General features: G+C 39.9%; 1 protein-coding gene across 13 annotated transcripts in view; it reads left to right on the top strand.

The window, feature by feature from the left end:
- Positions 1-27,001, top strand: part of usp6nl (USP6 N-terminal like) — a 955,431-nt gene that overhangs the window by 76,456 nt on the left and 851,974 nt on the right. For all 13 annotated transcript variants that reach the window (XR_011348145.1, XR_011348146.1, XR_011348148.1 and 10 more), the window contains exons 6-11: positions 7,419-7,526; positions 8,797-8,906; positions 17,252-17,300; positions 20,352-20,472; positions 24,229-24,323; positions 24,738-24,803. Coding sequence is in view for 1 of the 13 variants with exons in the window: in XM_069908956.1 (XP_069765057.1) it covers positions 7,419-7,526; positions 8,797-8,906; positions 17,252-17,300; positions 20,352-20,472; positions 24,229-24,323; positions 24,738-24,803 (549 nt within the window). In the remaining 12 variants the exon portion in view is untranslated. The remainder of the gene's footprint in view (positions 1-7,418; positions 7,527-8,796; positions 8,907-17,251; positions 17,301-20,351; positions 20,473-24,228; positions 24,324-24,737; positions 24,804-27,001) is intronic.

Raw genomic sequence — 27,001 nt, 5'->3', positions numbered from 1 at the left:
TTTGTTATCTGTTTACAGTTCTTTGTTTACATGCTTACGCTGTGTACAGTTTATTTTTTGCACTACCAATTAGTGGTAATTCTGCCACACCTACAGGAAAAAACAAGCTCAAGGTTGGATGTGATGTCATGCATGCTCTCTGACAATAAATTTGAATCAGTTGGAAGGTCCCCAGATGGAAGATGTGGTGTCACAGTCTAGCAGTGCATGAGACCATGGATAGACATGTCAGCAAGGGAATGGTTCTCCCCATTTTTAATTAAAGTGCCCCAGATTTTTAACACTCACCTACATATGAGAGAGAATTTATAGTGACCAATTAACTTACCACCCCTTCATCTGAGGGAAGAAACTGATCCACCTGCTACAAACCCACTCTTTTGTTTATCATGCCATTGGAACAGTTCTGATCCAAAAAAAAAGTTATTGATCTGTAATACCAACTCAGTTTATCTCTCTCGAACTTGCTCTCTCCCTGCCTGGCCTGCTCTTTTATTTTAAATGCACAGGAGCTTCAGTTTTTAATCAAAGTACCTATAATTGAAACTTGATATGAATATAACATTTTTCATGTTTTCCTGCTGTGGGCTTTGCTTATCGCCTAAATCCAGCTCCCATTTGTTCAATTAAATGTTAAACTCTTGAATAAAATGGACACTAAATTTCACTTATTGAATATTAACTATGAAACTACATTTGAAAAATCCATTCCAGCTTCCATGTCCTTAGGGTTAACTATTCATAACTGTTGGATTTATCATTTGAAAACTTTGGGCTGCTTGGAAAAATAGCAGGTATTTTGTATTCACAGAATTGTAATGCTTCCAGCAGTAAACTGTGTATAAAGGCAAATGTCCAAAACTCTGTAATCATAATAACCTTTTTCCTCACACTGTTGTAAAAATCTGAATGGGGACGAAAGGAACATGAACAGGTTTCGTGTGGCGGAGGTGGGTGCTTGATGTTAGACTTCTGGAAAGCAGTTACTCCTTGAGAATACAGTTTCTCCAGAGAATACAGGAAGTCTAATGCAGTACACTAAATTGGAAGAATTGCAAATGATCAACTTCCTCAGCATGGATGAGTTTGTGGATGATGATTTCAAATGGACTTACTGTGCCAAATCACATCAATAATTTGAACAGTCAGCACCCCAGGACACAGATGATTGGATCTCACTTTAATCAGGATAAATCTTACTGTAGTGTACTATGCATTTGATTCTAATAATTAATAAAAGGTTCAAGAACCATTTTTGACCTGTGGCTATTAGGTTTTTGAACTTCCCCTCAATACTGTAATGACGAAGTACTCCAGAACAACAAAAGATGCTGTTGAAACACCACTTTTTTCTTGCACTCTTGTCTATATTTATTGTCTCTCTCGGTACTGGGGTAATTTCATGTAAACTATTGTAGTTGGTATTTCTAGCGTACCTGTTTGGTTGCAGCAAGAAAGCATTTTGGTGCAATTGTACATTGTGTTATGTGTATAACAATAAACCTAACGTCATTGTCATTCAGCTTCTGGACCCATTATGAGTATTGTAGTCTGAATAATTGGTTTAGTGAACATTAAAGGTCAGCAGTGAGATCTGGATATTCTTATCTGTATATTAGCAAGTCAATAATGAAAGCTGTTATACATAACTCAAAGCATAATTTATTCACTTCATTTATGCACAGTTATTCCTTAGATTTTTTTTAACCATTAGCGTACAGTAATTTTTGAGACAATTTTCACTTTTGCTTCAGATGGAACTTTAATATAGAAGGCTAATACAGGTATGCACCGCTTATTGTCTTTTCGGGCAATGGCTGACAAGTCCGCGGTCCCATAATTATTCAGTTACTGTTAGCAAATCTGCAGCAATTTTGAAAAAGCTAGTTAGAGGAAATTGTATGCTGTCTACCCAAACTGATCCCGGTGCCCCGCTCTCTCCCGACAGCCCTGTGTTGGTCCCCACACTGCTCCCAGTGCCCCACTCTCTGCCCACAGCCTCATGTCAGTCCCCACGCTGATCCCACTGCCCCGCTCTCTGCCCACAGTCTCAGGTCGGTCCCCACACTGATCCCTACTTACAAATTAAAAGTTTACAGGTACACTGCAATATCCCATATAGCTTTGCTAAGTATGCAAAATGGAGTTAGTACAACGTTCACATTGCATAACATCCAATTTCTTCACAGAACATGTCGTTTACATTAAGTGGCACATACCCATATATGGGTAGCTTTTTGAAAGAAGCAACAGCTTTATGAAAATAATTGTTTATTCCTGTTCTTTCAGGATGTATTGAGTGGAGTTGGATAAAAAAATATTAAAGTGCCTTTGAAATTTCAGAACCGATTTGACAAGTTACAACATAAGAGAGTAAGGATAAGTGGGCTCTTTTTAGGATGTTGGGCCATAATTAATATGGTACAAAAGGAAAGGCCTAAATTATTTACATGAATAACTTCAGTAAAGCATAAACTGCTGTATTGTACACTGCTGGAATTCAAAGATGGGTTGCGAAGTTAAGAGTCTCGAAAGTGATATTGTTAGAATACATGAGTAGATGTGTGGGGAAATATGGAATTGTAGCCACATGCTACTCGAAAGAAAGACACTCATGAATGTAGTCAGGTTAGGCTCTGTGTTTTATTGGACTTTTATACCCCTCACGTTCCTGCAGTTTGCCTCATTTGCTGATGTAACGACCCGTATAAAAAAGGGTTTCCCCGTGCGTGGATACCCTCTCGCGTGACAATCCCTTCTTCCCCGCGTGCTGTCCCCGTCTGTTGACTGTACAGCGGGGCCAGCACCATTTTGGGGTCGATGGCCTTTAAGCTGCCCTTGCTATTCGTCCACCTGGAGTGCCAGTTTGATTGCTGCAGCGGCGGGCTGCCACATGCCCCCCCACCCCGTGGTCCTGATGAATGTGTAAGCCAGTCCGTGGATGGAATCGAAAACCTGCCATCTCTCTGAGACAATAGGTCTGACCTGGCTGATGGCCACATCACACAGGAAGTTGGTGTTAACTGTGCTGACTGGGATGTCCTGACATGGCTGTCCTGTACTGGGGCATCTCCTTGTAGGCTTGCTTCGCCTCTGCCAGCGCCGCAAATTCCACTCCTCGAGATACCCTGTCCATACAATGCATCGGCCACCACCCGTTGTCCTTGCCACAGACATGCCTTGCATCTGTGGTGTACTCCAAGATGTAAGACAAGTCATGTTGCTGATGGGCTGACCAGGGGTCCGAGATCTTGGACAAGGTGAAAGTCAGGGGCTTGTAGTATGTGAAGGCCGAATATTTATAAAAAAAAATACAAAACCTGCCCTCAAGTATCTGAAGTGGTGGATGGCCAAGTACAGTACCAGTAGCTCCCTGTCGAAAGCACTGTACTTCAATTCTTGAGACTGCAGATGTTTGCTGAAGAAAGCCAGCGGCCGCTAACTCCCTTTAATCTGCTGCTCCAAAACTCTGCCGACCGCCATTCCTGAGGTGTCCACTGTCAGGGCCATTGGAGCGTCTGCTCTGGCGTGTGCCAAATTAGTGGTGCCTGCCAAGGCTTTCTTGGCCTTCACAAAGGCCTTCGCTAACTTCTTGTCCCATGTGATGTCTTCGCCTTGCCTGCTATCTTGGCTAACAAGGGCCGCATGATCCAAGCAGCTGATGGGATGAACCTGTGGTAGAAGTTGATCATCCCCATGAATTCCTGTAGCTCCCTCGTCATGCTGGACCTAGGGAATTTCTGAATGGCCTCCACCTTGCTGTGTGGCCCCTTCCTTGGTTATTCTCTGGCCCAGGAAGTCGTTGGTCTCCAACCCAAATTGGCATTTGGCTGGGTTGATCGTCAGTCCGAACTCACTCAGCCAGGTGTAGAAGTTGAGGAGGTGCGTCGTGTTTTTGCCAGTTCCTGCTCACCATGAGGATATCGTCTAAGCAGAGGAGGGTGTTATCCAGGTCTCAGCCCACAGCATCCATTAGCCGCTGGAAAGTTTGTGCAGCGTTTTTCAATCCGAACGGCATTTGCAGGAATTTGAACAGGCCGAACTGAGTGATGATGGTGGTCTTGGGGATATCATCAGGGTGGACCGGGATCTGATCATAACACAGCATGAGGTCCACTTTGGAAAAGATCTTTGCCCCGTGCAGGTTAGCCGCAAGGTCCTGGATGTGTGGTAAGGGGTATGGATCTGGTGTTGTGGCCTCGGTGAGTTGACTTTAGTCACTGCATGGTCTCCAGCCCCCAGTTGCTTTGGACACCATGTGAAGGGGAGAAGCCCATGGGCTGTCTGACCACTCTACGATACCGAGCTCCTGCGGTTTCTTGAATTCCTCCTTTGCTAGCTGGAGCTTCTCTGGAGGGAGGTAACTTCCTCATGCGTGGAGCTGCAGGCTCTGGGTAAGGATATGGTGCTGTACCCCATGCCGGGGCATCGCTGTGGTTAATTGGGAGGGTGAGCACTGTCGGGAACTCGGTAAGACCTTGGTGTACTCATTGGTGGATTGCTGCATGGAGTCCAGGTGGAGAGCTGGAAGTTTGGCATCTTTGAGGGGGGAGTTTTGGAAAGTAATTGCGTGGACGAGCCTCCAGCCCTTGAGGACCATGAGCAGATAATGGGCGCACAGGAGGTCTGCCTCGAGGAGAGGCTGTTCCACTGCCGCAATTGGACCTTGTGTGTACCATAGGTCTGGATGGTGCTGTTGTTGGCAGCCCTCAGCGTGGGGCCCGACTCCCTGTTCCTGGTGTCCTGTCCAAACGGAGACAGGACATTGTCCTCTGCTCCTGTGTCCATGAGGAATCACCGTTTGGACTGGCGGCTACACACATATAGGAGGCTATCTTGTTAGCCAGCTGTCATGTCTGTTAGCGATGGCTGGCCCCGATGTTTCCCTGGAAAGTATATGGTGGCCTGCTTCAGCAGGCACTGGAACCCCATCGCTGATGGTAGAAGCACCACTGGTCGTTGGGATTGCCTCCTCTGTGGGGGTGCTGCTCATTTGATGGGTCTGCACTGGTCTGGCTGCGGAATTTACCAATGAGCCCCTCAGGATGCCAAACACTCTCTTTTCTGCTTCCACAGGATGTCCACTCGTGCTGCGACTTTCTGGGGGTTACTGAAATCGCCTTCTGCCAGGAGCAGTTGGATGTCCTCGGGCAGGTGCTCCAGGAATGCCTGCTCAAACATGATGCAGGGCTCATGTTTGCCCAGGTGGCCCAGCATCTCTTTCATGAGGGCCAACAGGGGGCCTACCCCTAGGCTGTGCAGATGGAGCAGATGTGCCCCCCTCTCATGCTGTGAGAGCCCGAAGGTCTTGATTAGCAAGTCCTTGAAGGCGGTGTATGCGCCTTCCAATGGGGGCTTCTGGATGAAGTCGGCCACCTGGCTCACCGTGTTCTGGGCCAGGGCACGCACCATGTGATAGTACTGGGTGGATTCTGCAGTAATCTGACGGATCTGAAACTGCACCTCAGTCTGAACAAACCACATGCATGTCTGATTGGTCCAAAATGTTGGCAGCTTGAGGGCAACTGTGTGGAGTGTTGCTGGCTTTCTCATTGTTGGGTTTAGATGCCATCTAAACCATTGGGGTCACCAATTGTAGCATCACGCTACTCGAAAGAAAGACAAACTCATGGGTGTAGTCAGGTTAGGCTCTGTTTTCTTGTGGCTCAAGCCCAACTTTTATCCCTCTTGCGTTCCCGCCGTTTGCCCCAACCTGTATAACAAAAGCGGGTTTCCCACACATGGGTACCCCCTCCTGTATGACAATCCCTTCTTCCCCTGTCTGTTGTCTGTGCAGCGGGGCCAGCATCATTTTGGGGTCACTGGCTGCCCTTGCTGTTCGTCCGCCTGGAGTGCCGGTTTGATCACTGTGATGGAGGGCCACAACAGAATTTTGGTAGGGAGAATAGGAAAGTAGATTTATTGTTCGAAGGTTGAATGTTACAGAATACGCTTCGTGAAAGGAATATACTGTTCTCGTTCATGAAACATTAATGTGGAGACAATGAGAGCAGTCACAAGAAAATGAAATATTAACTTTTTGTTTTACAGAGTATAAAATTGGGGAATTCTTGCTACACCTGTTGGGGTGTTTCCAGTATTCGATCTGAAGGATTGCAAACAAAATTTGGTTTCCATATATGAGGAAGGGCGTATAAGTCGGTTCAGAGAAGGTTCAGTTGGTTGATTTCTGGCTTGAAGGAGTTGCTTAATGAAGAAAGGCAAAGTGTGTTGAATCTGTAGAAAAGGATATTATAAGATTCATATGGTGCTAGGGAAGGTCATTACTGAGGGGATGATCCCTTTATGAGAATTTAGTGGGCATTGTTTCACAACAAAAGATGCACATTTAAGGTGGAATGAAGGAACAAATTCTTCCCTGGTCAAGTGTCTGGAATTTACTGCTCCAGTGAGCTCCGGAGGATTTCTTTTTGATTCCAAGGCCAATATTTGTGAAATCGGAGATTAGACTGAGCAGGTACCACCAATGCCAACTTCAGATCATCTATAATTTTGTTAAATGATGAAGAAGCCTTTTGGCCATTCCTGTTTCTTGTTATATTCATGTGTCTGATGCTCGTATCATCTAACAGTAAAATTACAGTAAACCCTGCAATTTTGATACACTCCTGTAAATTAATCTTTGACATTTTTAAGGAAAATTGGATGATATATAAAATGTGCTCCTTTTATTCAGTTAATTTTGCCGTTAATCACATTAAAAACTCTTCATTTGCATAAAAAATGCAGTTGTCTTTGTAATAAGACAGTGGCTTATTTAGATTAATGGTGTTATTTGACTCTCTTTCTATCCACCATACTCTTCCTTATTCCTATCCCTGCATGTAACCAGACTGAAAAATGGAAAATCAATCTTTGCTGAACAATTTTTGTATGCATTTAAGACTATGAATTGGCAGAAGTCTGATTTAATCCTTTGAACTTCATGTCCTGGTTTTGTGGGACCACCAACAAGCGCGTATACTCTATCCCAATTTTCTGGGACTGGTTTTATACCAAACCTCCTGCTGGCACATACTGGTGTTCTTACTGCAGTTTACCCATAGACCCAGTCCATGGGTACATATTATGAAAGGTTCAAAATGGCCACATCCTTAAGGGTTAAGCCCTGTAGTTGGAAAAATTACCATTATTCGATTTCATAACTGGAAAATATATGAGGATTACTCAAGTGATTCAGGCTAACAAGTTCTTTGAGGCAAATTGCCCGATTAGTATAAAACTCATCTTAATTTAGATTTTTCAGATTTTGGTCTATTGAGCAATTTAGCAAATTCCCACATAGCATATGGATATTTTGCTTTTTCTGAGCATTTATACGAAGCTTTGCAATCCTTTATCTCAGAATGTAGCAAACAAATACTGTAATGTATCTTTTTTCTTACTTTATTTCTAAGATGGTGCGGAGAATTTATAAGGGAATCCCTCTGCAACTGAGAGGTGAAGTCTGGTCATTGCTTCTAGAAATACAAAAAATAAAACTGGAGAAAAAGGACTTGTACGATGTAAGTTTTCAGCATTTCTGACTAGAATCATATTTTTATTTTTTCGAAGCTTAGATTAGAATAAATTGGTAGTTATGGATTTCTATATTTTCCCCATATGAATATTGATAACTGTCTTTAATTATTAAATAGATGATTTCACATTTTTCCCACACCTTTTAACTTTCTGTGGTAGTTTGTTACTTCCCTCACTAAGGCTGGGCATTTCACTGAAGCTCCGAAAATTGCTTCTGGTTGATGTGCAATGGAGAGCAGTTTTGCTTGCAGTACCATTCTTTGCTTTCCATGACCTACTTACTAGTCCCTGTCTCAAGCGCACGTCCAATCAAAAATTACTAATTGGTTTATGGCATGTGAAGGGTGACTCAGGGTCATGGGCATGAGAAAACAAATCACCAAATTGTTATATATTAAAACTATATTTCAGTTGCACTGGTTTTTCCTAACTTGTAAATACCATACCCACCTCACTGACAAAAGGCAAAGGAGGAAAAACCCAACACCCAACCCCAACCAACCAATTTTCCCCTGCAACCGCTGCAACCGTGTCTGCCTGTCCCGCATCGGACTTGTCAGCCACAAACGAGCCTGCAGCTGACGTGGACTTTTTACCCCCTCCATAAATCTTCGTCCGCGAAGCCAAGCCAAAGAAGAAAGTTATTAAATAGGAATTAATCTGGAGATCCATTTAAAATGTAAATATTTTGTAGGAATTACATGGAGTGAAATATGAAAATCTGCAGATGCTGTCTTGAAGATCTACCTTGAAGAAGGGCTCAGGCCCAAACGGTTGTATGTCTTTAGCTCCTATGGACACTGCAAGACCTGCTGAATTCCTTCAACATTTTCGTGTTTTTACTCTAATCATGGTGTCTGCAGACTTTTGTCTTTCACTCCATTCAGCTGCTTCACTGTGAAGTCTCTTTGAGGGAAGAAGTTCTCCTCCTCTCTTTGAGAGAAGTTCTGTGATAATCTCTCTCACTGCTCCCCCTCTGCACTCCCTGCTGCTCTCAAGCTCTTCGACTATACCTCGAAGAAGGGCTCATGCCCGACGTGTTGATTATAGGGTATATCTTTACCTCCCGTGTATGGGTGCTGAGAGACCTGCTGAGTTTCTCCATCATTTTTGTGTTTTTTACTGCAGGAACTATATTTTGCACAGTTGTATCACATTAAGTATTTCAACAATTCAAAATTTTTTTTGATGAATATTGTGGTCAAATTGTAAAATTTATTTATTTTCTCCAACTTTTTTCTTGAAAAAAATAAGAAACTTAAGAACCGGGCACGAGCAATATCTCCTGATATTAGGCAGATCGACCTCGATGTGAACCGGACTTACAGGGACCATATCATGTTCAGGGAAAGATATGGAGTCAAGTAAGAAATTTTAACTTGTGTGTTCATCGTTGCTATGCCCTTAATTGCAATATGCTTATCACATATCAGTATAATTTTTTTTTACCATGAGTTTTCCCACTTGTATAACTGCTTCCTTGCCTTTCTATGTGAAGTAGAAAATATAATTGGTCAGTTATTGCATATTTTTAAAAAATTTAATTACTGTATCTGCCTTGCTTGGATGAATACAAGTTGAAAAATATTTAAGGCATTTGACACCATAATCCTCTACCACAAATACTTTGTTCTTTCATCCCTGTGCTGTATCACAGCACCTTAGCATGGTCACTTTGGCAGCACATCCCATCCCATTGTGATACACAGCAATAAGAAGCAGTTTCCCTCATGTATCACTCATCTAGTTTAAGACATTACAAAGCCATTGATCTTCATGCTTTGATCTGTATTTTGGAACTTGGTACTTAATATTGTGTGAGAGGATCTTTACACAAATTGCAGCAATGGAAGAGAGGAACATATACTGTTAGATTTTTGAGCTAAAGAATTGGTGAATTGTCTGAATTGAAATAAACTGTTCAGGAAACAGCTGTCAATGGTGCATAAGGTTGGGTTTCAATCATGCTCTAAATGTTTGCATTGTATCTCTGTCTTGAGTGGATGTGTGGTTCCCCAGAGCAGTGGCTGGAGCCTGATGCTTCTGAAGATTATTGGATGTGATTTGGTGCTTTGCTGCTTCACCATGTAGTGCCAGGAAATTGGAAGGCTCTGCTGTCGTTTTGATCTTTTGAAAATGATCATTCCATTAAATTACTTGTTATAGTATTCCATTTTATTTATTCCTTTCTGTATTTGAAATATTTTGATTGAACAGTGAATACTAATGACCCTCGTATGTTGGGCCAGGATAACGGTGGGTGAAATTAATGTCTGCCAAGAAGCTAATTGATGTTAATCTTTGCCACTTTAAACCCTCCAATGTGTCCGCTCCAATTAGCTTCTACTTAGTTTTATTTCCATGTCGGGCTGAATTAATATTGTCGTCTGCAGCAATATTGTCAGCAATTATTTCCAGTCAGTTGAAATAATTCTATACAATGGCGACTTTTGGAGCAAAAATGTGAACAAGAGTCAGTCCTCAGTTACCATCTTGGTTAAGGTTGTGCTTAGAATTAAATATCGCAATTGGAATTACAATCGGAACATTTGAACAAGTTTTTTTAAATCACTATTGAATTGTAACCTATTTCAGTGCTCTAATATTTCTAAGGTTTCTGAAGTCTTCATTTATTAGCACAATTGAAAATGTTGTAAGTTGAAATAGGAAAACAAATAGGAACACAAAAATTATGAAGGTTGATGCTAAAAAGCATTAATTTAAATCGCTAATACTGTCAGATTTAGCTCAGCCATGTTGGACAAATTTATTTATGATTTGGTGATTCTCAGTGGCAGAGAGGGTACCTGGAAGTATTTTATTAAAAGTGGAAATTTCAAAGATCCACCGTGGAGGAAAAACATGTCAGATTGTTGTTTTAATACAGTAACACCCCTGTTATCGAGAATTCAAGGTTAAAAAACAGTACAAAATAAAGAGGTTAAATAAAAAGTAAGTTTAACATTGGCGCATCTTGCCATTACTTCGCCAATCGTGCAACATGGATTCTCAAGCAACTAATCCGATATCAACCAATCTCCATAGGTGCCAGATACCAAGGGGTTTTGTGTTCCCATCACACATCCTCAATATCTTGCTTCATGCAGAAAAAAATTTGTTTAAAAAAAAAAGCAGGAAGTAGATATCTAGAGCAGCTATTCTCAGTGGGGGCCCGACAGGGCCACAGTACATCTGAGTTTTCTTTTCACCTCACGCAACATGAATATTTTTGTGCTTGGTAAGAGAGGAGTATGGAATAAACCAAAACTTGATTGCTTCACAGAGAAGGGGCCCATAAACTTTGAGTGGGGGGGGGGTGCATAGCCAAAAAAAAATGAGAATGGCTGCTCTAGACTCTTAGTGAGTGGTTGACATTTAAGGCCCTTCATTGTAAAGTAAGCTTTTTGTATTGATGTATCACATTCAGTTCAGCATAACTGGACAAAAGAGCAAATTTTGTCTGATCTTTAGCCAAAGTCTAGCCTGGATTTTGCTGCGTTTGTGGGCACAATCTGTTCAGTTACCTGAGTAGCTGAACAATATGGAGAACAGCCCTACTTTTTTTTTAAACCCAGGGTAAACCATTGATGTCGTTCTAAAAATGGTTAGATTTCAGACTCTGCCCTGTGGAATTTCTTCAAAGATGTCTTGGAGCTCAGATGATTGCTGTCTGGTGACAATAATCATCTTCCTTTATGCTAGGACCATCTCCAGCAGTGGAGAGTCACCCCACCACCCACTCAATGCCGCCATCTCTCTTTGGATTCGACTGATTGTATTTTTACACGTTGTGTTGATATCACTTTTTATTAATTACTGTCCTAATGCATTGTTGGAATTCAGCAACAATAAAAAAAAAAGAAACTCAATAGGTCAGGCAGCATCTGTGGAAGGAGAAACAGGTCAAACTTTCTTGAGAACTGTAAAAGAGAGAAAACAAGTTAGTCTTGGTAGCAGAGAAGGAGAGGGAGGGGAATGGTTGCAAAATGTTATTGTCGATATATGGATAGTTAAGTTCCTTTTGTATGATGTATTGCTTATGTTGTAATTGCCAGAATATGCAAATGATAAAAAGGAATGCTAAGCAAAAATTGTGCAGTTCTGATATAAACAAAAAAGGCTCTTTCATACAATCAAAAAGCCCGAGTGTAAAGGCAGAGATTTTCCGTTGAGAGACTAACCTCCATGAATGTGCCCTGGCTGGCTCCAAGGCGCCAACTGCAATCCCTCTCGGGGGAAGGGCCACCTAGCATGAAAGTAACGCCGCTGCAAGTGGCTGGCTAGGGGCGGGCTGACGACATCACAGTTATGTCATCAGCTGGTGACCCATCTCACTCATCCCTCTCCCTCCCTGACCCCCTCAGGGCAGGGGTGGCTGGCAGGGGTTGTCAGGGGAGAGGGGAATGTGCTGTGAGGCCTGTGACAGTGCCTCTGGCACCTCACTGGGCTGCTTCGCCCTTTGGGCTTCTTGTCGGCGCCAGTGGCTCAATATGCGGCAGAGCAATGGCTGTCTACCCTACCCATAATCTCCCATGCAGCTGGAATCATTCTGGGAAACGCAGAGCAGTTCCTGCTGCATGAGGGATTCTGGGTAACGAAGTCGGCCATTGCTCGGCACATATGTATGGCACCAGTAGCCATACCTCCTGAAAGCTACATCAACACCTTAGTCACCTCCAGGCTGAAAGGGGACTTCTGAACAAGCTTTTCTGGGCCTGCATGAAAAGGTAAGAAATACCTTTTCGTGCATCTTTTAAGCTGGTCTCCATGCGGAGGCCGACTTGAAAAGGCATAATGAAAAAGCAAGTTATCTGAAGTTGGAGAATTCTGTTTGAGCCCAACAAGCTTCAGTGTGCCCAGAATGTAGATGAAGTATTTTTTTTCCTCTCTTGCTTATGTTGGATCTCATATTTTTTCTAAGAATGCAGAGGCTCAGACAAAAGGTCAGAGTGGGATGGTCAATTAAAATGGAGGCCAGGGTCTTTCAAGTCTGAACAAAAACTAATATCTGCTACCTAAACTTGCTTTCAGGAGACTTTAGATGCTGGAATCTGAAGCTAGACATAATCTGCTAGAGGATTCCTACCCCCCCCCCCATGTTGTTAAACATGAGGAGGTCCTCCAGCAGATTGTGTTCAGCTGGTTTTCAGGCTTGTTCCACTAATCCTCTGACATTTTCTGCTACCTAAAACTATTTCATTTCTCCCTTACTCACTTCTGATAAAGGACCTTCCTTCCAAAATTTTGTTTCTTTTTCCACAGATGCAGCCTGTCTTGTTGAGTCTTTCCTCATCATTTTCCATTTTATTTCAGATTTCCAGTGAACATAGTTTGTTTTTAATTTATCACTGGAATTCAGCTGCCTCAGCTTTATCTGGATCAAGATTGTCATCAGGTGTGGAGCTAATCTGTCCTGATGAACCACAAGCTGTGCACCATTGACCAGGACTTTTGTAGTTGTAGCTTAATTACAGTATTTTTTTTAAACTTTATTGATTCAGAGTACAGATAATAAGTAACATATATAACAATAAACCATAAACATGAACGTTATATTTTATATATATATTAAAAAAAAAGAAAAGAAAGAGAGAAACCCCCCCCCCCTTCAGCCAACTCTCCTAAGGAGAGCCATAAAGAGAAGAAAAAAAATTAAGCATACATATTAAGATCTAATCAATGTAAATCAAAATGTAAATATTCTGAATATAGCAACCACTTATTAATAAAGAAACTATAGTTATCAGGTGAAAAATATGTAATTTTTTCCATTATTAAACAATATTTCATCTCATTATGGCATCTATTAATATCAATCATATTTGTATCTTTCCACGTACTAGCAATACATTTTTTTGCTACAGATAAAGCTAAATATACAAAAGCAAGTTGAAACTTATCTCATCCCAAACCTTTCAGAGGTTGCAAACTACCCAATAAAAATACTGTCGGATCTAAAGGTATTTTAATCTTATACAAGTATTCTAGAAACAATTGAACTTTCTTCCAAAAAGATTGACAAAACCGCATGAAAAAAGTTCCAACAGAGTTACCACATCTAAAACACAAATCTGATTCATGAAAACCAGACTTTTTTAGTTTTTCAGGAGTTAAGTCTAATTGATGTAAAAAAAATTATAATTAATCATTGCATAGCGTGCATTTATCAGTCTAGTTACACTACCATAACAAATATCTTAACCAATCATCCTCAGAGAAAATAAAACCAATATCCAGCTTAATTGCAGTATTGATAATCACTTCAACCAGATGGTTGGGTTGCTGAGGCAATAACTGGCTGACTTGAACTTATCCTGTTTATCTGAGCAATTTTCAAATTTGGGACTACACTAGTGTTGTAACGTTACAGAAACAAGTTGGCTTAGGCACAATTGATCATCGAGTATCAATCTTGCACATTGCAAAATAAGCCCATTGTCAATGTTACCAGGCAGCTCTTGTGCTCACATGGAGTGAAATAAATTGACCGAAGACTGGCGTTGTGGGAATTTAAAAAGATAACGTGCGTGGTTGTATAGATCAATTTAAATTATTTTTAAATTTAATTTTAAATTTAGACATGCAGGACAGTAACAGACCCTCTGGTCCATGAGTTAGTGCCACCCAAATACCCCAATTAATCTAAAACCCCTGTACTTTTTGAAGGGTGGGGGAGAACCGGAGCACCTGGAGGAAACCAAGACAGACATGGGGAGAACACACAAACTCCTAACAGACAGCACCGGATTTGGTGCTTTTACAGCGTTGTGCGGAGTGCTGTTCTGCAACAAGAGCGGTGTTGAATATTGCGTGTAGTCTGCCAGGCTGGACAGTGACCAGCAACATCACAATCCATGCTATGAGACTGTAGCACTCCCATGCATACGAAGCAGAATCAGTAGCCCATTGCTACGGCCAACAGAAGGAAGAAATGACAATACTAACTTCCCCAAGTACATTTTCCAAATCTGAGATGTGGAACCTGCTCCCAGTATTAGTTGTGGCTATTTTCAAATCCAAATGACTGCTAAAATTCAGAGATGTATTTTTCACTTGAGATTTGTTAATTTTCTCTTCCTATTATTGTTCACTTTGATTCACAATTTGAGATGGCAGTAATGGACTTTTTAATCTGATCCTTTGATTCTGGCGTCATTTTGCTTAGTCCACTTTATACTGCTCACATAAAACCCTGAAATTCTTTTTGCAGTGGGCCAGGCAGAATTTCTACTTGTTGGTAGTGCAAAAAATGCTGTACTCAAGAAAAGAGAGGAATGTAATCTCCATGAGATGCAGAATTTTAAGATGAGTCCTCCCAGGGCATTCCCACCCAACTCTATGTATCTATGATATCATCTTTGCTGGGTCAGGCCTGCCAATTAGACAGGACAGACAGAGTTTGATGGAAGTCTTGAATGATTGATGAAATCTTTGGTTTTGTGAGTATGGTCGACACATTGCAGCGCTTATGACATGGATCATTGTTTGGCACTGGAGGGATATTTCAAGTCATCACTTTTATTTGTCATTCATACTATGCATTGTATGGTAAAGACAAGATAGCGTTTCTCCAGGGTCATGGAGCAGATTTATATAAATAGAAGTTAAAATATTAAGACGTACAATAAAAGTCCACAGTACACTATCCACATATGTTCTGGGAATTCAGAAGCCTGATGGATTGGGGTAGGGGGTGGGGGAAGTTGTTGTCCAATCTGGACGTCAGGGCCTGAGTGCTACGGTACTTCCTACTAGGTGACCGAAGGGACAACAGCTTACATGAGGGGTGTGAGGAGTCCATCGCAATGTTTATTGCTTTCCGTGTACATCGCGTGTTGTGGATGTCCATCAAGGTAGGAAGAGAGCCCCCAATGATCTTTTCTGCTGACCACCCTCTGCAGGGTCTTACGGTCCGAGGTGGTACAGCTTCTAAACCAGGAGCAATTTCTCAGGGTGCTCTCGATACATCCTCTATAGAATGTAGTGAGGCTGGAGGGTGGGAGATGAACTTTCCTCAGCCTTCGCAGGAAGTCGAGGCGCTGCTGGGCTTTCTTGGCGATGGAGCTGGTTGATCAGGGACCAAGTGAGATTCTTTGCCAAGTGCCCTCCGAGGAACTTGATGCTTCTGAATTTGGTTTGAAGTTTGCGATGATGGCTCATCTAAAGTGTCATTCCTGTTGAACTTTGTGGTAGAGACATTGGGAAATTCCAGAGGGCTGATGAGAAACTGCTATATTCCTGAGAGACCAGAGTAGTTTCTAAAGCAGGCTTGTTAAGGACAATCCATCTTCTTCATATGATGTCGCTGTATTTATGAAGCTGCTATATCGATGCAAGTGTATTAATCCATTGTTATTTAATTGACAGAATTCAGAATTCACTAGTATTTTACAGCATGGAAACAGGCTTTTTTGGCTCAATTAGCTGACCAAGTTGTCATGCTGAGGTTTATACTTTGGACTTCAAGAGATTAATTCATCACTACTAATCCAATATAAACATTGCACGAGTCTACTCACAGTGATTGTACTTTCTAACCTAATAGAGTGCATGTGATTTGTGTTAATTATTTAACCTACCAAGAATTTCTGTGTAATACACTGCCCTCGTGTCGGCATGTGATTCTTCCTTGCATTGCTCCCTTATATAATGCCTTGCACGACTGATGTTTGCAAGCCCTTAACTCCGAAGGAATGCCTTCAAGTGTCTAATCACCAGCTGTCTGGCCATACTAAAATCCTCAACAGATATGCTGCTGCTCCTCCATTATTTATAGATTTGAAAGATTAATATTTTACATTTCTCTCAATGAGGCCATCAGATTCTCCTACAAGGGGAAATATCCTCTCCAAATCCACCCTGTTTTGACCACTCAGGTTTATATCTTGCCTTGTAAAATCCAGTAGATGCAAGCCACTTTTCTTTTCAACCATTCCTCATAAAATAACCTACCCATTCATGAGTTAAACTACTTCTGAAATGTTCACAACATATCAAAGTCCTTTCTTAAATATTGAAGTCAATGCTGTACATAATACATGAAGTCACACAAGTATCTTATAAACTTTTATTATCATGTTCTGGGGCAATAACTTGAAGCTGTTGAGTTCAGTTTCTTTATTTCTTCCTGTACCTCTGTGCTGTCCTTGGCCAAATCATGAACAAACCAGGAGCCATAATTGTGGAATTACGAATACTAACTGGGTATGAATTTGATGCTGAATAATAGATGAGGAAATGGCATGTTTTACCAGAGAAAAAAAACAAGAACCTATCTGACATATATTGAAGCAATAAAATTCCTTTGAAATATGTTAGCCAGCAGGCCAAGGGAGAAGCAAAGCTGGAAATATATGCAGTCTATGCTGCTTGTTCTCCACGATACATAAAATGGCCTAGATTCAGAAATGAGGATCAGAGGAGCCTTGAAGGGCAAGGCAGTATTATCCCTTTTGATTGCCATGTCAGATTCGATAGTGAAATGCCTGACCCCGTTGGACCCGTCTGTTATTGACCTGAATTGACTTTAAGAGGCCATTTTGCTTTACTGCTACTTTGGTCCATTGGAACTTTTGCACACACAAAGTCGGTCTAAAGTCATACTCTGACCTTCACAATTAAAGAATGCTGAATCAATAGGTATGTATATTTTCAGTATGGCTGAAAAAGACATTATTATATAATTCATTTGCATGACTCTCTTCTACAGGCAGCAAGCTTTGTTCCATGTTTTAGCAGCTTATTCCATGTACAACACGGTATGTTTTTTTTTGTTCTTATTTTCTTCCTCGATTATGAGATACAAGTTTTTAAAATCAATACTATTATTTATAATCACTTTCAAAATGTGCAATCCTAATATTTGTCATGTTTCAGTAAAATGATTGTTGAACCTATTGATTTTGAAACAAAAAGTTCTGATAGAAAAGGGATAAATTATTGTTGATAGTTATCGAGAGGAGGAAACTACACAAGATTTTTTTTTTAAGATCACTATTTCACTAATCCTTCGGTTTTTGGCAGGAGAAAATCATTGCTTACTTAAAATTCATATAATTTAGAAGACAGAAATTGTGAATTCAGGGTCGTCAGTGGCAATAATTTGATTTTGTTTTGTGGATTAAGAATGAGTTAGAATCTTTAGATCCTTTTCTCCGAGTAACAAATATTCTCTGACAAAGTGTCACAAAGTATTTTCGCACATTTATTCCCAAAAATCCACTGTAACTGAAGCCCAACGTGTCCTCCCCAGAATTCTTTGACTGTGCTCAATAGCATGTCCCTTCTATTCCTTTCTCCCGTGGATGTGGTTAGGTATCATTAATTTGTACTTTTTACTTCCACTGCTCATAATTGATTATTTTTCTTCAACCACCCTATCAATATTCTTGAAGTTCACCCTTGGCCTTCTCTGCTCCAGAGAAAAGTATAGCAAAAGTATCCATCTTCCATCATATGCTTTCATTCCAGTTAATCTCTTTTTCATTTTTACCTGTGCATAACCAGCCTTCTTATTAGCTACACACTCGTTCATAAAAGTGAGACAATCAGAGATCTCCAGAAGTTTGATGTAATTTCTTAATTTTCAACACCAGATTTATTTTATAATCTTTTAATCTGTTGGGACAGGTGAGCTGGAGTTAAAAAGGATAGGCTGGGATTTCTTTTCCCTGGAGTATAGGAGGATGAGGGGCGATCTTTTGGAAGTATATAAGATCATGGCTAATATTGTAAGGTAAACAGTCATGGAATTTCCTTGGGAGTGGGGAGTCTGGAACAAAAGATTGAGATGAATGACTTGAGAACTGAGGGGCAATTTTTTTCACACACTGTACAGTAGGTAAATGAACAAGCTGCCAGAGCAAGACATATGCAATCATAAAATTTTAATAGGCTTTCATACATGTATGTGCTTTAGAAAGGTTTAGAGGCAAATGGGATTACATCGTTTACCATGGATAAATCAGGCCTTAGGGCCTGTTTTTGTGCTGTATAACTCTTGACTCTAAATAGTCTTTCTTCTAAATTTTTAAAAAGGTTTAGCTTTTTTTTTGCCATAGTCCTCTTTAATATTTTCTGATTATCTTCAGTAAATTTAAAAGTTAAATTTAGACATACGGCACAGTAACAGGCCCTTCCGGCCCTCGAGCCCCCGTCACCCAAAATTCCAATTAACCTGCAACTCTCCCGCTATGTTTTGAAGGGTGGGAGGAAAGCCCATGTAGACGGGGGGGGGGGGGGGGGGTTGGTGTGGGAGAGAATGAACAAACTCCTTACAAACTGCATTGGATTCAAACCCAGAACCCTGACTGTGACGTGGTTGCGCTAACTGCTATGCTTCTGAGTGGCAAATTCAGAATTTTAAGTGAGCTGCCACTGGTGTTAATTGGGCTGTGTTTCCCTGGACTTGTTCCATCACAAATTGCATAAACTATCTGCCAGTTTTCCAGCAAATTTCCTTTATTACATTTTATACATTTATAATAAAGTATTTTGTACCAATTTGTTTTCACACAGAAAGCATAAAAAACGATTATGTTATTTTTTAAAAATCAATTTTCTCTTCCCTCTTTCATTCTGTTTATTTTGGATCTCCTAATATTATATTTACCCCTTTAGTAGATATAGGGCAAATTCAGTGACCTGGATTTATGTGGGTTGACATACCAGTTTCACAGAAACTGTGATTTCCTTGTTTTCTGCACCTGTACCTCTCCCCTGGTCCAAAACATCAGCACATTTAGGATCTTGTTCATGAAAGAATGAAATTCCTGCAATTCCCCAGGGTTTATGATGGGAAATCTAATCTGTACCACACTGTATTTTAGCATGACAGCAGCATGCATCGATTTCAGTGAAATGTAATGACAGGAAAGGATTAGGTAATAGATAATTTATAATAATTGAATTTATTAAGTTTAGTTAAATGCTGTAATATAATTGGTGTTCTAATGTAATTTTAAATGTTTTACTCTATTTATTTTTAAGTTTTCATTTTTGAAATTTTTAATTCATGTTATATGCCAGTTGCATTTAAAAACATGAATTATTTTTGCAGCTGGCTGAGCTGGTGGCACAGCTCAGCCAGCTGAAAAGTTTTTTCTTCCCTCTTTTTTGAGTGGTGTTTATATTTATTTCTGAAAGGTAGCAGGCCCTTGCTGATAAGGCTGGACCCAGCTTCATTGAGGAAGTTGCTACTGGTATCCAGGGACCTAGCAGGCCCACCAACAGCCAGTGTTACTGGCTAATTCCAGGCAGGAAATACTGGATCTTGAATACTTTTGCCATCTCATTGCCATCGTCAACCACTTAATTGTAGGCATCCCCAGCAATTACATGACTCTCCACGCCTTTCCTTTGTTGGAGTACTGCTCCTTTTTGTATTCCACAATTTTATTTTGTAGTTTCTCTTTGTTTTCCTAATTTATAACTTGCTTGTAATACTACCAATTCAGTATCACTCTAATAGTTTCTTTCAAATAATATTTGTAAGACAAATGATTTATGTTAAGGAAAAAATACATTCATTCGTCTATCTGTGCTGTTCCGTAGGCAACAAATTTCACAACTCTCTAGCAGTTTTGACAGCAGTAACATATCTGGTACATTTGTCACTTCAATTTGTAAAGGAATTTGACAACTATCCTTTTATGTCTATCTGCTTTTCCTCAGATTTGTAGTACATCCATTAACTTATTTCAATTAAAAAACTGTTTTCAATCCTTATCCAAACTTCATTTCCATAAAAGGAATAATTTGCATCGTAATAATGTTGTAACCTCATTGTTTTTCATTTTGTTGAATTGCAGGAAGTAGGCTATTGCCAGGGAATGAGTCAGATCACTGCACTGCTTCTTATGTATCTGAATGAGGAAGATGCCTTCTGGGCGCTTGTTAGACTACTGTCTGGTCCAAAACATAGCATGCATGGTAAGATTTTTGCAGATATTTCCATTTAAAAAAAAGTAAGACATTGAGTGTTAGCGCAGGCAAAATTAAAATATCTTGTACATTTATTTTATTTGTCTAGGATTACCAGTCTTTCCACGTGTTTGCGAAAATTCCAATGTTCTGTTATCTCATTGACCAGCTTTTTTCTACGTGGATTCCAGCATGTAATCTTCTCTTTCTGCCAAATCCCCACTGAAATTTGTTTTGACTTGGAATGCAATATTGTCACCAAGTACTTCTCACGGTGTCAGTTCTCATTAAAGAATGAGAGGCGATGCCATTCAAACCTACATAGATGACATTTTCCTTGACTGGGCTTCAAAATCTCAGCCATTCAAGATTGAGATGGGAAGAAATTTATTGTCATAGTGTAAAGTATCTTTAAAATTCTGAAGTATAGAGGCCCAGATGATCAGTATTTTCAAAATAGATAGGGAAAGTGGAACCAGAAACAGCAATGATATTTGAGGGATTTAGACAGGCACATGAACTTGCAGGAAATGGAGATAAATGGATCTTCTGCAGGCAGGTGGAAGCATTTTAATTTGGCATTAAGGTGAGCAGAGATATTGTGGGTCAAGGGGCCTTGTTCTGAACTGTACTGTTCTCTGTTCTAGAGAGCTGGTTGGATTTTTTTATTATAAATGGAATCCAGAAATATGGGGGTTAGTGAAGGAAGGCTTTCTTGGGTTGAAGGATTAGCTGTGATACTGTTGAAAGTGAAGGTGAAATGGTTGTGTAAAGAGAGATAAGATGGAACCCATCCACTCCCATCACTGATGGATTATTCTGCTCTCTCCTCTGACACCACCCATACCCCCTCAGGTCCACTCTGGTCTTTCTTTATACCACCATTTTATCAGATTCCAGCACGGGCAATCTTTGTCTTCGCATCACCTATTCCACCCTGTGTGACTCGTCTTCCACCAACTTACTCCCTTGTTTTTCATGATTCTCTCTCTCTCCCTTTGTCTGACAGCTGCCAGTCTACAGCCTCTACCTGCCAGGTTTCATCTCCATTTGGTTCACCAATCCCACATGGAGACTTTCTCCCATCCCTCTTTACATTGGCTTCTCTACTATGTCTCTCCAGTATCGATTAATGGCTTCAGCTCGAAACATCGAACATTATTTTCCTCCAGCTGATGCTGCCTGAGTTCCTCTGGCAGATTGTGTTAGGGCAGTAAATGTTATTTTATCCAGGGTGGAGAATCATGAAAATGAGTGAAACCAAGAACACCGTTAAATGTGCACAGAGAGAGAGAGAGCAAAGAGTGGAACTGAGAGTTAAGGCATTGTGGGCTGGATCAATACGGTTACGATAAATCGGGTCACTTTTTATATTACTATGGTTTAAATAGTTGGTGAGGGATGAATGAGTGTAAGTATGGGTGGTTTGAGGCTAAAAGAAACAAGTGGTTGAATTTAGATTTAGTGGAGTTATTAGATTAGCCTCAGAACTGGAGTACTTACAATGTATTCACTTGGATATATAGCTAAAGTAGGTATGTGGTGGATAGGAGAAAAGTGCAAAGTATCTTTAGCAGTCATAACAGTGTCACAAACAGACACTATGAGTAAAACTTGATATAGAAAAATAATGAGATTCCAAGAAAGGGTGCTTAGAGAACAGCAGTTATATTTTTCTACAATATCTGATCTACTCTCAGTATTTAGCAATTAGTGATGTTAAATATTTGTACTAAACACATGACGAGCAAGGTCAGTGATATTGGATTTTGACTTCATTATTACAATGCAGCAATTTTTCAGAATTGAATTCTTTTAAGTAAATTGTGTGTTTTACTGCAAGATTAGTTGATTTCCACAATCCACAGTGACTTTGGAATTTGGGTACAAGAAGCAACGGACTGGTATCGATATTGCAGACATGAATTTAACATGCCTGCCTTTCAAAGCAACACTAAACCATAATGAAGGTTGGATGTAAATGCCACAGAAATCCCCACAAAAAAAAATTAAAGCAATGTATCTTACTTCACTTCATAAAACTGTTAAAAAACAATTGTATTTATGTTATGTACATTTTTACTGACTAAATTATTCCTTAAAAAAATCAGGAAAATTTCAGTCATTGCCCTTCAGGAAGCGTTGCCAAAATGAACAGATTCAAGCAAACTGTTAATGCCTGCAGTTGAAACTTGCATCCAGCAACAAAGTGTATTTCCCCAGGTTCACACCCCTCATGCAAAGCCTATTCTGAATCTCTGGATAAAATGGCAGTGAAAACCAATGTGTCCATCAAATATTCACCAGAGATTAATAAATGGCATCTTTCAATTTTGCCATTTTGATGATTAGAATTATGATGTATATTGTGAAATTGAAAATGACATATTCCTGTCAAATGGAGTGTGTAGTAATTTTTTTGGGACTAAGTTATACTGTGACAATTATGTAGTTAATTGACTTTTACCAAAGGAGGGATGAAACAGAAAATGAAATCTGTTGCCCTGTCATTGTGCAAATACAATTTATGAACCGACAGAAAGTATTTTTTAAATTTGAAACGTTTTCTCCCAGTATCACTTGAACTTTGAGTGGTGGACACCCAGTGCCCATATGCAGGTTTTTATGGCAATCTTTTGGAGGGGAAAATGTTGGTCATTGAGTGCCATTAGTACATATCCTTGTACGGGTTGAGTACCCCTTACCCAAAGATCCAAAAGCCAAAAAAACCGAACAACTCCTGGTACCAAGCATTTCGAATAAGAGGTACTTGATCTGTACTTAATTGGCATCACCGTGTCATGAAAGGGTGATTCAAATCCTGAAGACTGTCTGAAATTAAGTTGCAAGGTTGATAAATTTATGTTTTTAGTGTCTACAGTTTTCGGAAATGGTTTAATATTTAGAGGGCCACTTAGAGGAATTGCTTTTGGTTGATTAATCAGTTAGTTAATTCTTTAGCATTATCTGGGCGTCAGTGACAGACAGACACAATGAAGAACAAATGGCTTAAGTCACCCAAAATATTTCCAGTGTGAACTAAGATGGTTGAAGATAAGCCATTCAATTTGACAACCATCCTTTCTGTAAGTTGTAACTCAAACCATTGAAGCATGAAAGCCAAGTCTTGCTGCTAAATGTCAATAGGTCCGTGAGCAACCTCAGTCCACATAAAGTTAGAGAAAATTTGAGATTTTGGTTTATGAATATTTGACAATGAATCCATCTGTAGGATTGCTGCTAGAATCCACTGAACTAGATTACTCCAGTCATTTCCATGGAGTCTTTATAGTTGCAAATAAGCATACAGTGATTTATAGCTGATGTTTTCTTTAATTGTTTTGCTAAAAATGATTTCAAAAAAGACTAATGTTTCTTGAATTATTTTGTATATTTAATGCTTCTGAATGTCAGGGATACTCAAAAGTAGTCAAAAGCTTCGTGACATCTACCAAATGTCAGTCTGCCTTTTTATATAGTTTGATCATCTTCTGATCCTGCAATGTGATCTGATGACATCACCAAATGTGAGAGTTTGACCCATGTCTGTGAACCGATCTGTCTGATTACCTGGTAGTTTAGGTGGAGGCATGATGGTTGCACCATGGTTCAGGACCTGATGCTCTCGTTCAGCTCTCATCAAATGTGGCCTTAAAAATCTGAAGGAGGTAGATGTGCCACAGTGGCGTATCTGCTGGAGAATATGAAATATGCATTGAATGCAATTTTTAAATTTTTTTTACTTGCAAATAAATTATTTGTTAGGATTTTTCGTGCCCGGCTTCCCAAAACTTTTGCGGTTTCAAGAGCACCACGACCGGATTTTGAAGAAGTTCATGCCTAAGCTTAAACAACACTTGGTGAGTAACCTTAAAGCCAGTTGATGAACTTGGGAAACAAATGCTTTCGGAGGGTCATATACTGGCTCAGATTTAAAGCATTTATCTAGAATCAAATAGGGGATTCTTGAGCATTCTCTTAATAGCCCAGCAGTCTTGCTGAAATTCCTGGCTCGTGCTGTGAAACTGGCTCTTGGATCCAGTGCCAGGCTGCATCTTGGCCAGGATCTCAGATCTCCATGATGTCCATGGGGTTTCTAGGCTGTGGGTATGAAGCCAAGGGATTGGCAAGTTGTATAATGAGTTCACATTAGTTTCACATTTTTAATTATAATTTTTCTTATTTAAAAAAAAAACTCAATTATTTACTTCAAAAGTAATCCTTTTAAATCGTGACTTGCAGAGAGTAACATCTTTATTTTTCATTTTCTATAGGATGCCCAAGACGTTTTTACATCTTTGTATACAATGAAGTGGTTCTTTCAGTGTTTTCTGGATCGGGTAAGTTTGAACAATTTTTTAAAACTACAGTAAATTAGATTTTATTTCATGATTATGTTGCCACCATCTACATCATCCTCGGGGGCGTAGGTCAATTGGGTGTAATTGCCAGGGTTGAGGGCTGAAAGGGCCTGTAATTGTGCTGAATGTCTAATTAAAAAAAAATAAATTATGGCTGATTTATCCAGTCACTTTGATAAAAGGGCTCAGGCCTGAAATGTCAGTTATGTATGTATTTTTACCTTTGTATGCTGTGTGACCTGCTGAGTTTCTCCAGCATTGTGTTTCTACTTAGATGGATCAGACTGGGTGAAATGTCAGATTAATGGCAGTTATTCTTCTTTGTAGTTCAGCTCTTTTAAGGGCATTTGGAACAAAATTATAATGAAGTCTGAAGCCAAATGGACTCAGTGAAATGCAAACTTGGCAGTGGTCAATATGTACCATATTTTTTTGGCTTATAAGTCGACCTTCAGATAAGACAGGTCCCCATTTTCAGCTAATTTCCATGGTTTTATCATCTATTGGGCATATAAGACGCCCTCCAAATTTTCTGCTTGGAACGTGGCGGAGACGGGCCTCCCAGCAACAACCCAAATTTTGTTACAACACTGCAGTCGCCAAGTAACATGTTTGTAAATTAAGCAAACAAGTACAAAAAAAAAGTTTAAAAAAAAAAACCCTTTGCTTCCGACCGGGAAGATGCCAAACGGTGCTGGGTCCAAGTCTTTAGCATCAGCTGCAGCCAGAGTCTGTGTCGGTGACTCCATGTTCAACATTGGATATGGTGCCGTCTGCATCGAAGAAGTTGCTTCACTGCCCAAGCATGCTCAGTGCAGGAACCACGACTATGTGTTGGCTTGGGAGGCAGGAGCAGGAGACTTCGGGCTTTACAATTGAAAAATGTCTGGGTAGGTTATCGCGGAGGAGGGGAGTGTCAGGGGGTAGTGGCAGTGGGGAGGTGCTTTCAGGTTTGGCTTATACACTGAATCTATGTTGAGTGGTTTTTTTAAGGTCTCGTTTTTATATCTAACTTATAAGACTTTTGAGTGTTGAAATATATAGTGATTAAGTGAGTGCTACGTGCTTCGGGTTTATCTATTAATGGAGTCAAGATTAACAGTGATGGAAATGAATAAATGTATTCCATTGGAAAAAATGATATATAATTTAAAAAATAAAGTCACATTATTTGAATAAATTTGGGAGCCGTACATGGAACATAACAGAGAGGGCTTGCCTTGGACCTCCACCCCCTAAAATGATAAGAAGGCAAAATGACTTGATCCAGTGTATAAAAGTAGATGACACATTTTTCTTGTTTATTTTAATTGTGTGATGACATTGTTTAATGGTTTTATTGTATTGTATATGTTGAACGTTTAATGGGTTTGGAGAGGGGGGGTGGGAAGGTAGGGGGGGGAAAAAAAGGGGAGAAAATGCCACTGTGTATATTTAAGAGGAAAATGTTTGTATGTATTTTGGTTGATATGGTTCACAATGTGAAAAATAAATAAATAAAATGAAAAAAAACAGATTAACAGTGATGTATTTAAGGGTTGGTCTAATCTTTGGTTTAATGGATTTTGGAGGTGCCACAACTGAAGGCCCCCAGATTGCTTGCGGCCTCTGATGTGGGTAATCTCGTTTAGTACTAGTACAGCTGAAAGCTGAAGAAAAATTCTTAAGTGTAAATAACATACATCCAGTTGTTATTTTGAAATGAGTCGTAAAATAGAAGTCTTGTCTGACTAAGAAACAGACAGGTAGAAATTTCGACTTGGCCACGTACGAATGCATGCTATGATATCGTTTGTGTAATACAATCAGTGGAACTGAATTGTGGAAACGGAATTCAATGCGGGTGGGTCACTCTTATCATTTTCAATTCCACTTACTTCTATTTGTATTCACCTTTTCTGAATGTATGATGGCACAGGGGCATATTGTCAGAACCTTCAAAAGAATGATGAAAGATAACCATGCAAGAAAAAGTATGCAAGACCTTAGTACATAGGTATAAATGAACTATTTATCTGTTTGCAGCCATGAACTACCTTGAAACTCTGATTTTGAGCAGAAAGTCAAACAATTTTCCATTTTATTTGGTCATGGCTTGACTTGGCTAACGAAGATTTTGGATGGATTGTAGACATGGACATGTCCTTTGAGCCTGTGCAAAGGATTTTTTTTAGGTG

This window comes from Narcine bancroftii, chromosome 13, assembly GCF_036971445.1.
Source record: "Narcine bancroftii isolate sNarBan1 chromosome 13, sNarBan1.hap1, whole genome shotgun sequence".
Lineage (NCBI taxonomy): Eukaryota > Metazoa > Chordata > Chondrichthyes > Torpediniformes > Narcinidae > Narcine > Narcine bancroftii.
Note: the sequence above shows the minus strand (reverse complement) of the source record. Positions and strands in the feature narration are given on the sequence as shown.